The sequence below is a fragment of the Anopheles stephensi genome, chromosome 3, assembly GCF_013141755.1.
Source record: "Anopheles stephensi strain Indian chromosome 3, UCI_ANSTEP_V1.0, whole genome shotgun sequence".
NCBI classification, from domain to species: Eukaryota; Metazoa; Arthropoda; class Insecta; order Diptera; family Culicidae; genus Anopheles; species Anopheles stephensi.
Window position 1 is genome coordinate 33784256 of NC_050203.1, and position 14369 is coordinate 33798624.

Genomic DNA, 14369 nt, shown 5'->3' on the forward strand with positions numbered 1-14369 from the left:
CTAATTGATCCGTGTGACACGCGATTGCATTCGCATCACAAGCAATAATTAAACGATAATACGAAAGTACTAATTAACGCCCCCGTTTTTTGTGCTTACCTTTCCCCCGTTCCTGCAGCACGACGTCCCACCAGGTAAGCATGCGTTCATCGTCATCAGTCAACCGAAGGGCAACCTCGTCTGGATATCGACCGAAGCATCGGCCAGTGCCGCTTCCAACGCTGCCCGGGGAGGAGACGAAAAGGAAAAGCACAAACCTCGACTCCAGACCTGGAACGAATGTGACAGTGTGCAGGTACGTTAAATGGCCAACACACACACCCGCAAGATACTCCCTCTCTCGTTCAGTAGAGTACCGTAACAGTACGTAGTGATCGATTTGATCAAACCCGTATAGACCAAGCTCACAATCGCGACGCAGAATCACACACACACAGACACACGCGCTCAGCTGCATTGGAGCGAAACTGGGAAAAATACGTCTAACGGATGAGAACGGAACGCTTTTTTCCGCTTTCCATTCGTCAGCTCGTCTATTTGCATAAGCACGCACACACACGCACACTACAAAGCAGTACACACACACACACACAACAGCACAAGCAAAACATGCAAACACAAAGTTCTCCCCAGCCCGATCCTCCGCTCGAATGCATTCCTCAGATCCTGCTCTCCCTGGGCAAGCCTCGGTATGACCTCATTTTCCTAATCCCTTTTTCCCAAGAGCCGCATATTATCAAAGGGAATCGATAGAACGAAAATAAAGTGGATATGACTAAATTGAAAAAAAAGGTGGGAGACCAAACAATCCCCCCCCCACGCACGAACATCCGAGCAGCCGGAAACGGATTGCTCAGGGATGAAACAGTGGACAGTGCTAGCAACGGTGTTGACCACAATGTGCCATTCCGGGTGGCACAATATTCACACGGTAGCACGTGGCGGACCGTTTTCCATTTTCTCGCCGGTTTCGCACTATGGGCATGGGCTGGGACGAAATTGTACATTTATTGGTTTGTGTCCGTAATAAAATATTGGAGAATTCATTCAGTTGTACATAGAAAGAGACAATTTGCTAGGAGAGAAAACGTATGAAATTGAATATTTCCATCAATTTCTTTTGCTCCTTTCACCCAGATTCCTATGTTTTATACAAGCTTTCAAGTGTAGTACTCACTAAAACCCAAAAGGGTTGAAACATACGAAAATGAAACGAGGCACAAGGCCTATTCGACTATTCCGCTTAACCTCTTAACCCTGCGTTTTACGACCAGAAGTACTAGGCGTCTCCATCGCATTGGTAATTAGGTTGAGGCGATCGCTTTAATTGTATAATTCATAAGCTGGCATATTTATCTATTTTAGACAATGACGGTTGAGACTTTCATTCTGAAATCGAACGAAACAACCCATTATTAACTGTTTTGCAGTTATTTGCAGCGATACCGAAAGCGTAACAATTATTGTCAATAGGTGGCGCTAGTGACCGAGTGGAGAAACTCTAGCCGAGCCCTTTTAGCTACGGATTCACTTTTGCCACAACGCCAGTATGCTTGAAAATACATTATTAAAAGCTCCAAGAGTTAAGGGACAGGGTCAAACAATTTCCAAAGGTCAATACATCAAACGACCACTTCATTAAAGTGTCTACTAAAATAAAAGCGCCATCTAGTTGAAAGCTTCACAACCTCACTCAATCAAGTAATTTTAATGTAATGTAAAATTGAGCTACTTTTGAACTTATTCCAAGCAGAAGTGAAAATAATTTTATCCCTATTTGTTTACTCTACGCTGCCCACTGTGCATCAGGGACACACTCTGCGCTTAGGAACAATTTGCTCCTCGTGGCCCAAATGTATTACGCATGATGTTTTTCCCTTCTGTTGGCAAGCTGTACCAGTGTGACGCGTGAAAGCTCCTGCCACACTGTTCCCGTTGGACAACGGGACAATAGTCTCATCCCGTGCCATGTTCAATGCTCTTTCCGGGAGGTGTGAAAAAATCGGCTAGCAAACTCGAGCAACGGCAGCGACTCGTCTCTCGAGTTAAACAAACCGATTGATACCCCATCACAAACACACATGCACACACACCCTGCGGACTGGAGCTGAATGCAGAACGGATGCAATTTTTGCATCGCGTCGTATCCGCTTGACACCGGAATGGCGTCCTCGTCGGTGAGCTATTATTGCATTTTCATCCCATCGCACGAATCTCGCACTGGATGGACGAAGACACACCGGAGCTCGTTGATGGTTTTTAACTGCATAATGCATCCCCGGGCATCGCGGGCCAGCCCCCACACCTGCGAGGCAAATGTGTTTATGCAAACTCGTTTCCTGTTTATTCTGGGTCTCCTCTTTGTTTTTCCTCCCTTCTTTTCTTTTCTCGGGAAAGTGAACCTTACTTTCTCCCCTGTAGCCATTGTATTACACCTTCCTTAACACCATCGGCAGGTTTTGTTTTTATTTTCCCTTTTATCCAGGTGTGTGTTTTTTGTTGTTGCTTTCCCACCTTTCTTCCACCATTTCCGGTGAATTGTTTTTTCGATATTTTTTTTCCGAACCCTCCCAGTTGCACCATCCTGTCAACCCCATTAATGAGATGAGTATGAAAACATAAAACGCTCCACTGGATGTGAAGAAACGAAACAAAGGCACGGGAACATGTCAAAAGGGAACGCAACCTTTTCCTTCGCGAAACGCACTGAAAGGATTTTGCGTAAATAACGCAAACACAGCAGCACGCCACTCCACCACCGCTTTCCGGTTCCTGTGTAGTGAAGATTCTTGGAAGGGAGGGGCGAGGGGACCAAAGGGGGTTCTCCCGGGTGGGTGAAGAGGTGGGTTATTGTTTTGCTTTACGATAATGTTTGAGCATGGCAGGACAGTGGACTGTTTTAAGGGTAATTTGTAGCAAACGGTGTTAAGGGAAACAGTCGATCAAGGTGCTATTGGGAATGGTGAAGGATTCATTGAGATAACAGTAAAAGCCTTAGTTGAACCTTAGTTGTTTGTCGAAGTATTCCATAGAAAAAGCTATTTATTGATTCGACTTGTCAAAATAATTGGTAATAATCAACAATAACAATAATAAGGACAGAACTGTCTATCAAGCGGACCGAGGTTCAAATCCCTTCCGAACCGCCTCCCCATACGCTGGACTGAATATCCAGCTACGGGTAAAACCAAGTCACGTAGAACCAGGAATGGTAAGCCGCGACCTTTCGTGATTGATGTGCCAGGGAGAAAGGAAGAAGAAAAACTGTCCAAAAAGCCTACTTAAAACCTTCGTCCTTCAATAATTTGAGGCTGTCAAAAGAAGGATTTGAAAAGCAAAAACAATGAATAATTTAAATATACTTGCCAATTTTATGTTATAAAGAACTTCCTTCAGGGTTTTTTTTACGTTGAGTTGCTTACACCAGCGACTTATCAAAAACCATTTACTATCGGTTTGCGAAATGGTCATCATGCCCTGGTCGCGAAATTCTCGTTCATTCATACGGGTTTGAAGAATTTATCCTCTTTATCCTTGAGCAAATCTGTTGGAAAATGTAGCACTTCTACTGATAACCAATTACGTCGAGGAATCGTTTAATAGCGAAAAATATCCTACAAGTATCCTCCAACACGCTTGTAATGTAGCCAAAATTTTCGACGAAGCCAAATCTTTATCGTCTGCTAGATTCAACGTTATGAAATTTGAATCCAGGAGTAAAAGCTTCGGTCTTTTTTTATTCGTAAAGAACGGCTCAAAGTTTTCGTCTTAATGGTAAAAAAATCTTGGTCAAGGTTGTTATTCGATGTTATACAAACTCATTGTTAATGTCTAGGGAGAAATCGTCCAAGAGATAATTGCATAAAATTAACAGCAGAAGAGACTCCCAAAAGTCCTCAGCATCGGAAAATAGAATTTTTAGATGAATCTCTACCGGAGGACTTAAACTAACTTTTGTTTTTAGTTTTTGTACCAAAGGCAAAGAAGGAGCTGAACGCAAGGGCTCGGACAAATCAGACAATCATGCCCAAGGTGCCAGAAAATTGCCATAAGCTTTGAACTACTTCTTCTTGCTTGGCACTACAACCTCTCGAGAGGTCTCGGCCTGCCATTTCTGACTTCCTGTGACTTGATTTTACCCGTAGCAAAGTAGTCAGTCCTACGTATGGGGAGTCACTCCAGAAGGGATTTGAAACCCGGTCCTTTCGCGTGATTCCTGCTATCCACCCAATAATCTGTCTTGTTTTGATATCAGATCTTACATGTACAAACGACATTTTAATGCATTATATTTGTGTTGGAACATCTATAGCCTCAACAATAAAAGAAGATAAAGTTTCTGGATAAGATTTAATTGCAAAAGTAATCATCCATGTGACAATTACTCACAATGAACAGCAGAAGAGACTCCCAGCTGACCTCAGTAGCAGTCAGTAGCACATTTGAATAAATATCTAACGGAGAGCTTTTGGTAATTATGATGTACCCAAGGCGAAATAGGAACTGAACGCTAAGAAAGTGATCATGAGACAGTCATGGCCAAGGTGTCATGCAATTGGCTTAAACCAGCTCAGGATATTTAGTTATCTATTGTACTATTATACGCAAACGCCATCTATTGTCAAACGTCGAAACCTACTCAAATCCCTTAGTGCATCAAATCCACAGACTCAACCTTCAAATTGTGTCTGCAACCAAAACAGTCGATAAAGTTCATTCATCATCTATTGCAAATTTCAACTTTAAATATGAGAATTAAAGAGACCTCCTTTCGATTCGCCTCTCCAATAACCTCATCAAACAGATCATCAAATCGGTAATGCTGCTGTGCCGTTTGTCCGGCCAAAAATAAGCTTCTTTCTGCAACAACAAAACTAGATCCTCAACAATCCTACTACATACACACACCCATCAAACTTCCCACCATGCATCGTACTACCAAACGGGGACGAAGCTCATTAATCAAGCACAGTTGCTCCTTCTTCCGGCGAGCCGTCGCACCGATCTAGCCTCCTCTTCATTTAGGCTTTATTTCAAATACTCACTCACTCTCTCTCTCTCTCTCTCTCTCTCTCTCTCTGTGTATATGTGTATCGGCCTAAATTAAGGAGTTGGAAACGTTGAGGAAAATAAAGTCTGCACAACAGCGTCTCATTTCCGATCGTTAGTATGAGCCTGTGTGTGTGTGTATGTGATGAGAAGATTTTCTGTATCAGTGGCCGACGATGGATAACCGGAAACCGATAGGCGATCCTATCCTATCCCCCACCCCCTTTACTCCCCGTTGCATTATCTTTCACACGAACCATTAGTGCTTTGTGTTAGCGCGATGCTTCTTTATTTGGCCGATTCAGATGCCCGATACCGGAGATGTGTGCTTCGAGGAGCAATGGGGGAAAACGAATCGGACGAAACTAAACAAGATTGCTAAAGCCGCTATTGATTAACCACCCGGCGAGCCAAGATGCCTTCATTATTGGTTTTCGATGAGGACAGACGTTCGGGGGATTTTTGGTTTTTTTTTTCACCCCGGCGGAGATTGTGTTGAGTGGGATTTTTGTTTATTTAATACGTCTCAGTGATGAAGAAGTCTGGGCTTAGCTATTTTTGTTGTGTTTTATGCAATTATTTTTACCCATTTTGTTTGTATTTAAAACTGAACATTTCAGCTGAACAATTGGGTGCCTTAAATATTTTAAACCAACGTGTGCAGTGCTATTGACGGCAGTTAGTTTTAAGTTTTTTTTAACTATTATGGCATGAACATGGATAATAATTGGGAAGTCTAGAAATACAAGGAGAATTTTTAATACTCTTTACGAATTGGGCGATGAATGGCTCATGTATCTTTTCTTTTAAGCATCTTTTGGTTAGAAGTGATTTCGCCTTAAAGGAGTTAACAAGTTTAGCCCACCGTTTGCTGTTGATAAGGCTAGTTGCTGCATGCTGACCTTAAGACCATCTCTTGGCCATATGAATTGCCCTAGTGTCAGTTTGGCTATGTGGTATTTATTTGTTGTGATAATTGATCCTAAGGTACTATAATTTAAGATCCTAAGGTACTATTAGAAATACAGGTTAGAGATGAGCTATAAGTAAAGATTTGTACAATTCGTTCACTCAATTGCTACTACCATTTCCTGGACAATCTCCGCTTTTATAGCCTACGTCCAGGGTTGGCGAACCCTTTTATTGGCGTCTTCCCCTCATGTATTAGCTAGAATTGTTCTCTGATGTAAGGTTATGGCCCTCAATTTGAGCTACCCAAGCTAATTGAGCAAATGTTTTAGCTGCAGCAGCCCAATTGAGTACGATCATGTGTCTCAAAGAATCACCATATTCCATAGCACGGCATACCAAATTCCTCATATTTGAAGGCTGAACTTCATTTTAATCCATGGACTATTAATTTTGTTACATTATTCACTTACTCTAAATCTTTGTCTATGGCATTTGTATTTTCTGCGTTAAGTTTCGCACCAGATGCTGCACAAAACGCGTCAAACGTCTGCTTGATAGCTTCTATTGTCTCTTACTTAATGATTATTATGGACACGTCATTAACGTATTCTTTTTTAGCGTCTAATTGATATTTTGTCAAATACATATTTCATCTAGCCTTTCAAGAAGAGAATGAATGTATGTACAGCAAACCAATAAATTGCAATAGGGTCTCCCTAACGCACTGATGTTTTAATAAGAATTTTTAGTACTTTTGGAGCGGTCCACTGGCCGAAGCGACAGCGGCGCCGGCCTTCACACGGCAGGACCGGAGTTGGAATCTCGTCCAGACAAGGATGACAGGCTGGAGGTCGTAGGGCCAAATGATATTAATATTCACAAACTTTGGTTTGTAAACTACCAGAGAGTAAGCTAAATATTTCATTTAGTTAATTTCTAATACTTTATTCTATATATTTTATATTATAATCAGAGTTTATTCATGAAATAGACCCTTATTTTTGTTTTTGAAAGCTCTTTTCTTATTTTTCTTCATGGTTTTAAAATAAGCATTTAGCCTTCAGTGAACACTTTTAGAATGTTTTTGTTAATTACTTTTTGGAGGGTCATTGGACACTTATATTATTATTATATTGATTATTATATTTCCCTAATAGGTGAGTTATTGATTAGATAAATTTCCGGAATTGGTCGGTGGCATATGCCTAAATAGTAAGCTTGCTATCTTCATGCGCTTCTTAATTGCTATCGAAACGTTTTATCATCGATCACTTCTGAATGCTTCAATGTATCGAAAGAACAATGCAGCCTGTTTGAAATATTTTATTCTCTTCTATAAATCATAATTCTTTACATATAATTTTTTGGCCAGTAATTTACTTAACATTCAACCTTACCTGTCTCTAGCCAGCATTTGAAATTGAAAAACCCCATTTCATTTAAGCCACGTTTCTTCTAGAGCATATTGCTGATCAATAAAATTTAAACTAAAATTCAACCGTCCGTGTACGTTTGCCGAAGTGTCTGTCAGCAGCTTTCGACTGGAAACGCACAGTGCTCCAGCTGTTCAGCCGTGAGTGTTCAGCCCATCAATGATGGAGTCACGCGTGATCGATCGTGCTCTGTGCTGCGCCTTCTCTCGCGAATACGGTGCAGTGCGATGCGATATGCATTTTTACGCAGTGCCGTCTAGCGCATTGCTGTGGTGCGTCTCGTGAATCGCCATACCCAACCTGACGCTAATGCAATCCTTCTGACAGATTTCCATCCACCTCAAAATCGCCAGAAAAGAAAGCTAGTGAAGTGAAACAGTGAACAACTCACGCCGCGAAAGAGGGGAAACCTTTTTTGGGCGCTTTCGACTCCCAAAAACAGACGTGTTGACGGAGCCTGGCGTGGTGCTAATCTGGGTCAGAATGGACGTTGGCCACCGGTGAAAGGGGAAATCGGGGCCAATGACTAGGAAGCATGCAAATCATAGTTTCAAACACGTCACACACTCGATGATGCGTTCTAAATCATGCAGGTTCACGCTAGATCCGTTGGATGCGGGTCAGGGTGTGGCATTGTGGATTTAACACGGCCCAACGCAACCCGATGCCGGAAAACTAAACCAGACATGGCACACGGTGCATTTGGGCCGGTTTCGGGTCAGTGGGGGAGTTTGCATATTTTATGCACATGATCCATGCATTGCAACGATCAGACACTAACACACAATGTTGTTGGGCTGGCGAAGCAATTCACGAGAGTGAACAGGTACGACGGTGCAACGGTCATGCATACAATATGATGAACGTTTTCGATTTTGATTAAGATTAATTTATACAAATTTCTTTAATATTTAACTTGAAGATATTTGCTTTGTAAAAAATATGGTTAAATGCGTCAGCAAAATCATCTTATTTGCACACTAAAGGTCAATAACATAAGATTTCTTCGGAAGGAATCATCAAGAACCCATTGCAAGACGCGAGAGATTTTGTGTGCAACCTATAAATCACCCTGAAATGTCTTGAAAACACATATGTTTCAAAATTCACATAAAAATTTAATAAAAATTTCCTTAACTGAAGAGTTAGACCTCTACAGACTATTTGTATTAGGAAATGACATAATATTATTAATGTTCGTTAAATATGAAACATCTATCAGGCCCGGTTCTACCAATAATGTTTGTTTATGGGAAAAAGTCGCTAGTTTTAGCCAATGTTACATGTTGAAAGAATTCTAGCCAACTAAATTAGAATATCTGACCAAATCTGTAATTAACTGTTATTTGTACGACTTCTTGAACTTGTTTTGATCGACTTAAACTGTTTGATAACTGTTTTATTTAGTTTATGCACAACGAACAATAATTTTTGCTAAGGTACATACCGTGAGAGACAACAAAATAAGAGCATATAATTTTGATAAATCGTGGAAATGAGTTTATAATGTCGATTTTTATCGAATCGACTTAGTTTTTTTTAACAATTTGGATGAAGATTCTACTGTCTGATTGTACTTTTCAACAGTCTAGTTTTGTTATTGGAAAGGCTTAACATTTTTTATTTAATTTTTTATCTAATTCTATTCTAAGTGAGCTCATTATATTGGCCGTCACTGTATATTTATTGAATAACGTCTTAAAGTAGCAATACGACCGGTAAGGTCTGTTCTACATGATTATTCAGTAGTTCATGAGTTCTACAAAATCTGTGAAAGTGACAAAAATATGTATGCATCGAATAGATTTAATTTTGGGTTTTGAGGTTTCCAGATATTTGAAGGGAATATTTTACGATTCATCTGACTTATACCGTGCCAACACAGCCGTTAAATTCGATTAATTGTATATTGAATCTGTAGAGATCATCTAGATCAATATTGTTATGATAAAACATGACTACATTTATCTTGCGTAGCCTATAAGTATTTTTGTAAGAAATGTTGTACGTGCGTCGTGCAATAAACAGATTCAACCTTTTTCTGCTACGAACTGTCACCAAGTCCAGACGTCTTGTACTACCCATTTAATACAGTTATTTTCGTCAGTAAAAATATTTATGGAACAATACAAAAATATACTGTCCTTATTGTTTTGACCAACACTGTCCAATAACACTGACCAATATAAAACAATGCTTAAGTGAAACATTATGTTGAGCATGAAGTCCTTAAATAGTTGATTAACTACGTACAACTCTGGCTCATTCTTCCATAATGCTCGACACATCATTCCAAATACGAATTGCAAATGACCTTCAAAAGCGTTTTCACTGACCACCGACCCCACTGGAGACCATCACAGCCCAAACGCCCCATGTTTAAGAGCATGTTTCCTGTGGGAAGGATGCCGATGCTGACGATGATAATGATGATGTCAGCACCGGCATGACGGCATCATAACTGTCCGACGCGCCCTACATATAATCGGCTACAAACGATTCCTCTGTAACTCGGTCGACCTTGTTTCTGTGGTCGAACAGTAAAAGTTTTGCAAAAGGGCGTACTAGACTAAGCGTTGGTATTTGCGGGCGAGTTGATGATATTCATTCTGCTAAATCGATACTCTCCGCTTAAGGCGGAGAAGGAAGGAGGTAGTTAAGGAAGGTAGTTTTTGTAAAAATGGGACTCCGAAACCTAAGGGAAAGTAGGTTTCTAACTATCGATAAATTATTTCCACCCTGATTTAGAGCGAACCCCGGATGGATTTTATTTGCCAGCTCGTTAAACCAGTTGCATACCATCCACTGGGAAGCCATACGGAAGCCGAAGAGAGAAAAACCGGGGCCGGCTCCTCCAAGCCGGCTGCCGGTTGATATATTTATGCAGACATCAATATTTAGCATGCTGCATGGTTGTAGCAGCACCACCACCATCATCATTACCGATTGCCGAACGGAAGCACACGATCGAGGGTCTGGTAGTGACATAAATTTATTATCCCTCGACCATGTTGCACCGAGAAAAGCTCAACCAGCTCGTGTTTCGTTCGTTGTAAGCACATTCCTTACTACCTAGGAATGGGGGATGCGCTGGGGATGAATGGATTGAAAGATTATGATATATGCCATGCATATTTAAAGCAGTAGTATGCACCGGTGCATAACTGCACCACTGTGACTGTTCGATGAACGACTGTTCCGGAAGCCTCAGGGGCCTCGGGGAATCCTCGATGGGTACCCGACCACATACTGGTTGGCCAGCCCATCCCGGCCATCCAACCTGGCCAGCTACTCGAGCGTGGTCAGACGTCAAACCGTATCGCATAAACGAGTACGACCACCAGCAGGAGGTCGCTAGCGCTAAAGGACAATAAAACAACGCGCTGCTACCACCGCTGCTGCCACGCTCTACTTTGTGGCTTTGCGGGAAGCACGGGGGATATTGGTTTCAAAAGCTGAGGGAAAAATGACAATCAGAACCTCCTGCCGGGAACTGATGGAAAGTAACGAATCGAATTCCTCATTATAAAAAGAGCACCAGCCATTCTTGGACGGTGCACAAAAGGGCCACAAATATTTAGACTTATTTTCAATTGGGGGGTCTCTTGGGCTTCCCTCTTCCGCTTGGAGCGTGTGGGAGCAGCTTTTTATCGCTATTTTTATATCATTGTTTATGGAATCCAGTAGAACGAGCGACACTGACATTGAAATATTTATATCAAACTTTTAGTCCTTACTCTCGGGTTGGACTGAATCGATGAGCAGACACACAAAGAAGGATACGATCTGATTTATGGCTCCTTATCAAAAGGAAGACGGAATTTTACTGAATTGGGTTTTAGCGAGTGAAAAAATGCTTTTGCTTCTATGAGAAGGTTTAGTACAGTAAGGAGACTACATAAAGCTTTATAACGGAATAAGATATCGAATAAAGAACATATATTGGTAATTCATTTTGGACTATTACTAGGGTGGTAAAAACCTTTTCCAGTTTTTAAGGATATAAAATCCAAATCCTGATATAAAATAATACCTTAGTATAATATCTACCAATAAACCAATTTTAGTTCCTACGTATGAGAGCTTGCTTCCTCACGCTTGAGATGAGATGTTCCGACTGGCAAACCTGCGAAAAAAAACTTTTAACCATTATACTGATCAAACCTATTCCAAATCCATTTTAAACCATTTCTCACAAGGTTGTCCAGACTTAAACTTTAGTGCCGCGCTCTTGATTGATTTATATAACCAAGTTGTCTCAGACCCTCCAAGAGCATGAAAACAAAAGTGTCCCCGGACCCGATCTGCAAACAATATCAATATTATCCACCCCAGATTTGAAAACAGCATCGAAATCCATTGCAAAAGTAATGTTCCTAGCTCAACCAGAACCCAAAGAACAAAACAACACCAACGAGGCAGACCAGTCGGCAAACAAATAAAAAAGGAGTTCGCGGCAAAAGTTTCGCAAACAGTGAAATTTACGACTGTTGTTGCACGAATTAACTGTACCGCTTTCCGGTTCGGGAACTTGGGAGTTTTGGCCCCAGCTGCCAGCTGGCCCACACCCACGTTGTACTTGATTGTTTATTGTCTGACATTTGTAACACCCAAGACAGCTTAATATCACCATCACTGTAGTAAGAATGCAGTGCTGTAAGCAATCTAAGCGTGCCTAGAGACATTGTGCTTTGAAGCTTTAAAGAAAGTATGATTTCATCAAGGTACATTGAGGTCTTGAAAGAAGTTCTCCAAATATTCCCTCCTATCCCGAAACTAATGAAAAACTCCTTCCAAACACATTCACCGAAGAAGAAGTGAACTGAAAATGCACCAAGAAAACCATCAACTGTTAAGTGTGGCAGGTGTTTTAAATAATCAGTGTGAAGAAAAACAGATGACGCTACAGATGCTTAAAACAGAGCTTTTGAACGATCAAATTAAGTCCACATAAGAGTTTTGAAATAAACTAAATTAATATTTCTTTAACGACCTGGCTGACGGCACGCTCTATTCTCAGCTTAGCTGTATTGCTTGATTAATATTTATGTACAATAGGCAATTAATAACTTTTCATTTTTATCTATTATAATATTTTTTTTTGTAGATTTAAATCTAATCAGCTATTTGAGATGCGAGTATTTGAATTAGTTTGAAATTTTATTTGGCCTATTTTACGCTAGATGGCGCTTGCTAACAGCCAACACTTAGACGGTCTGCAAATGTCAATGTTCATTTAAATCTATTTGATTTAAGCTTAGCTTTTGTTTTGTATAATAAAATTTAAATTTCAATTAAAAACTACTAAAAAGTCTATTGGAATGAACATTCACATTTTCAAGCATTATTCAGGATGTTTTATCTGTTTAGTGGTAAAAACAGAAATCCTGCCCATTTAAATCTATTCGAAAATTTAGATTATCTTTTTAAACGTGCGCCTTATTTATTTAAAAAATTCCTTTTTTTTAAGTATTAACAAAAATTATTTATTTATTTATTTTTGATTATGAGGGCTAAATGCCAAATTTCAGTACAAGATGTGCTCAATGTTTTTACAATAATCGTAAGGTAATTTCTCTTTGTATTTTGTGTTATCCCAAGTATGCTCGAATATCAACAAAAAGTGTTTTTTTGTGACATAAGAATGGCCTGGACATATCCACAATCGAGCATGCCGAAGAGATGGCAAAAAAAAACAGGAAATAAATGCTTTGCTAATTTATTTTTAATTTTTTGTCAATTTGTACTTCGTCCGCACTAGCGGTGTTGAAAATGCGGCGCCAAGCCCTCATAATTAAAATATAAATAAATAAAAAAGAATGGCCAGGCCATATAGCATTTTAATAGAAATTCACTATAAGGTACAAATGAATAGCGCATTGAAAGTGGCGCCATCTGTTAAAAACACCGTGTACTACAATATAATTACTGTTAATATTACTTGCCCGTATTTTGAATTGGTTCCCAATGTACATTTCAGTCCCACTTCTTCAACTACAAGGGGTTCTAAACTATAACTTAAACACAAATCCATACAATCAATAAAAAACAGACTCTAACAAATACAACAAACACACTGGCAAACAACATTTACACACGGTTACACGTTATCTCTAAAGTGTCTAAAAGTCGCGCCCTTCTCAATCCATCTTCCCGTAGTGTGTATACGCGTGTGTTGTAGTGAGTTTCTTTTACAAAATGGTGTAGCAATGTAAAACTTTACCTTTTTGGGCTCTAAATCGTAACTGTATTGATTTGGCATACCGTTTTATTGTTATTCTAAATTCGAATCAATAATTAAGAACAACCATGGGGTAGTGCTAACTAAATACACGTTTGTAAAATAGACTCATTTCCCATACGATTGCGCCGGAGAAGATGAAACACAGAATAATCGCTAACCATTTCGACTTTCTTATCTGTATCATTGAGCGGCTACTTGAGTGTAAATGTTATTGTAGTAATGTTTTAAGCCAAAAACCGTTTCACCATTACTGCTCCCCCTTTTTTCTGATTGGCAATCCATTGGTGCATTTACCCCTTTGCAAAAATGTGTACCGGTTAAGAAATCTAGGAATCTAGGACCCTCAAAAACTTATCGAAAATATGCTGCGAAACAATCAACACTGCCACTGCTACATTGGCAACGCTGCGCCATTTGTGATTGTTTCGCCAAAGTGTCTCTTACAACCACAAAAAACGCTTTGCGTTGTTTTGTTCCAATCGTTTGCTTTAACCACTTTCTTTTTTCCCCTTTTTTTGTGTCGTTTTTTGGCTCTCCGTTCGTTTTTTGTCTATCTCCTGTTTTCCACTTCTCTGTATATGTCTCTGTTTTCTCTGTGTTTCTTTTTGTACTTTCATATACTTCTGCTCGTAATACACATAACCATCATCATCACCAACCACCACCACCACCACTGTGTATACTCTCTAAACTGCGAAAAACCAACCTGCAACGGCAAAACAATTGCGGTT

At 40.1% G+C, this 14369-nt stretch overlaps 1 protein-coding gene across 2 annotated transcripts in view; it reads left to right on the plus strand.

Moving 5' to 3' along the window:
- Nucleotides 1–14369, plus strand: part of LOC118509603 — a 173117-nt gene that overhangs the window by 137629 nt on the left and 21119 nt on the right. For both annotated transcript variants that reach the window (XM_036050398.1, XM_036050399.1), the window contains exon 9: nucleotides 119–295. In XM_036050398.1, coding sequence (XP_035906291.1) covers nucleotides 119–295 — 177 coding nt within the window. The remainder of the gene's footprint in view (nucleotides 1–118; nucleotides 296–14369) is intronic.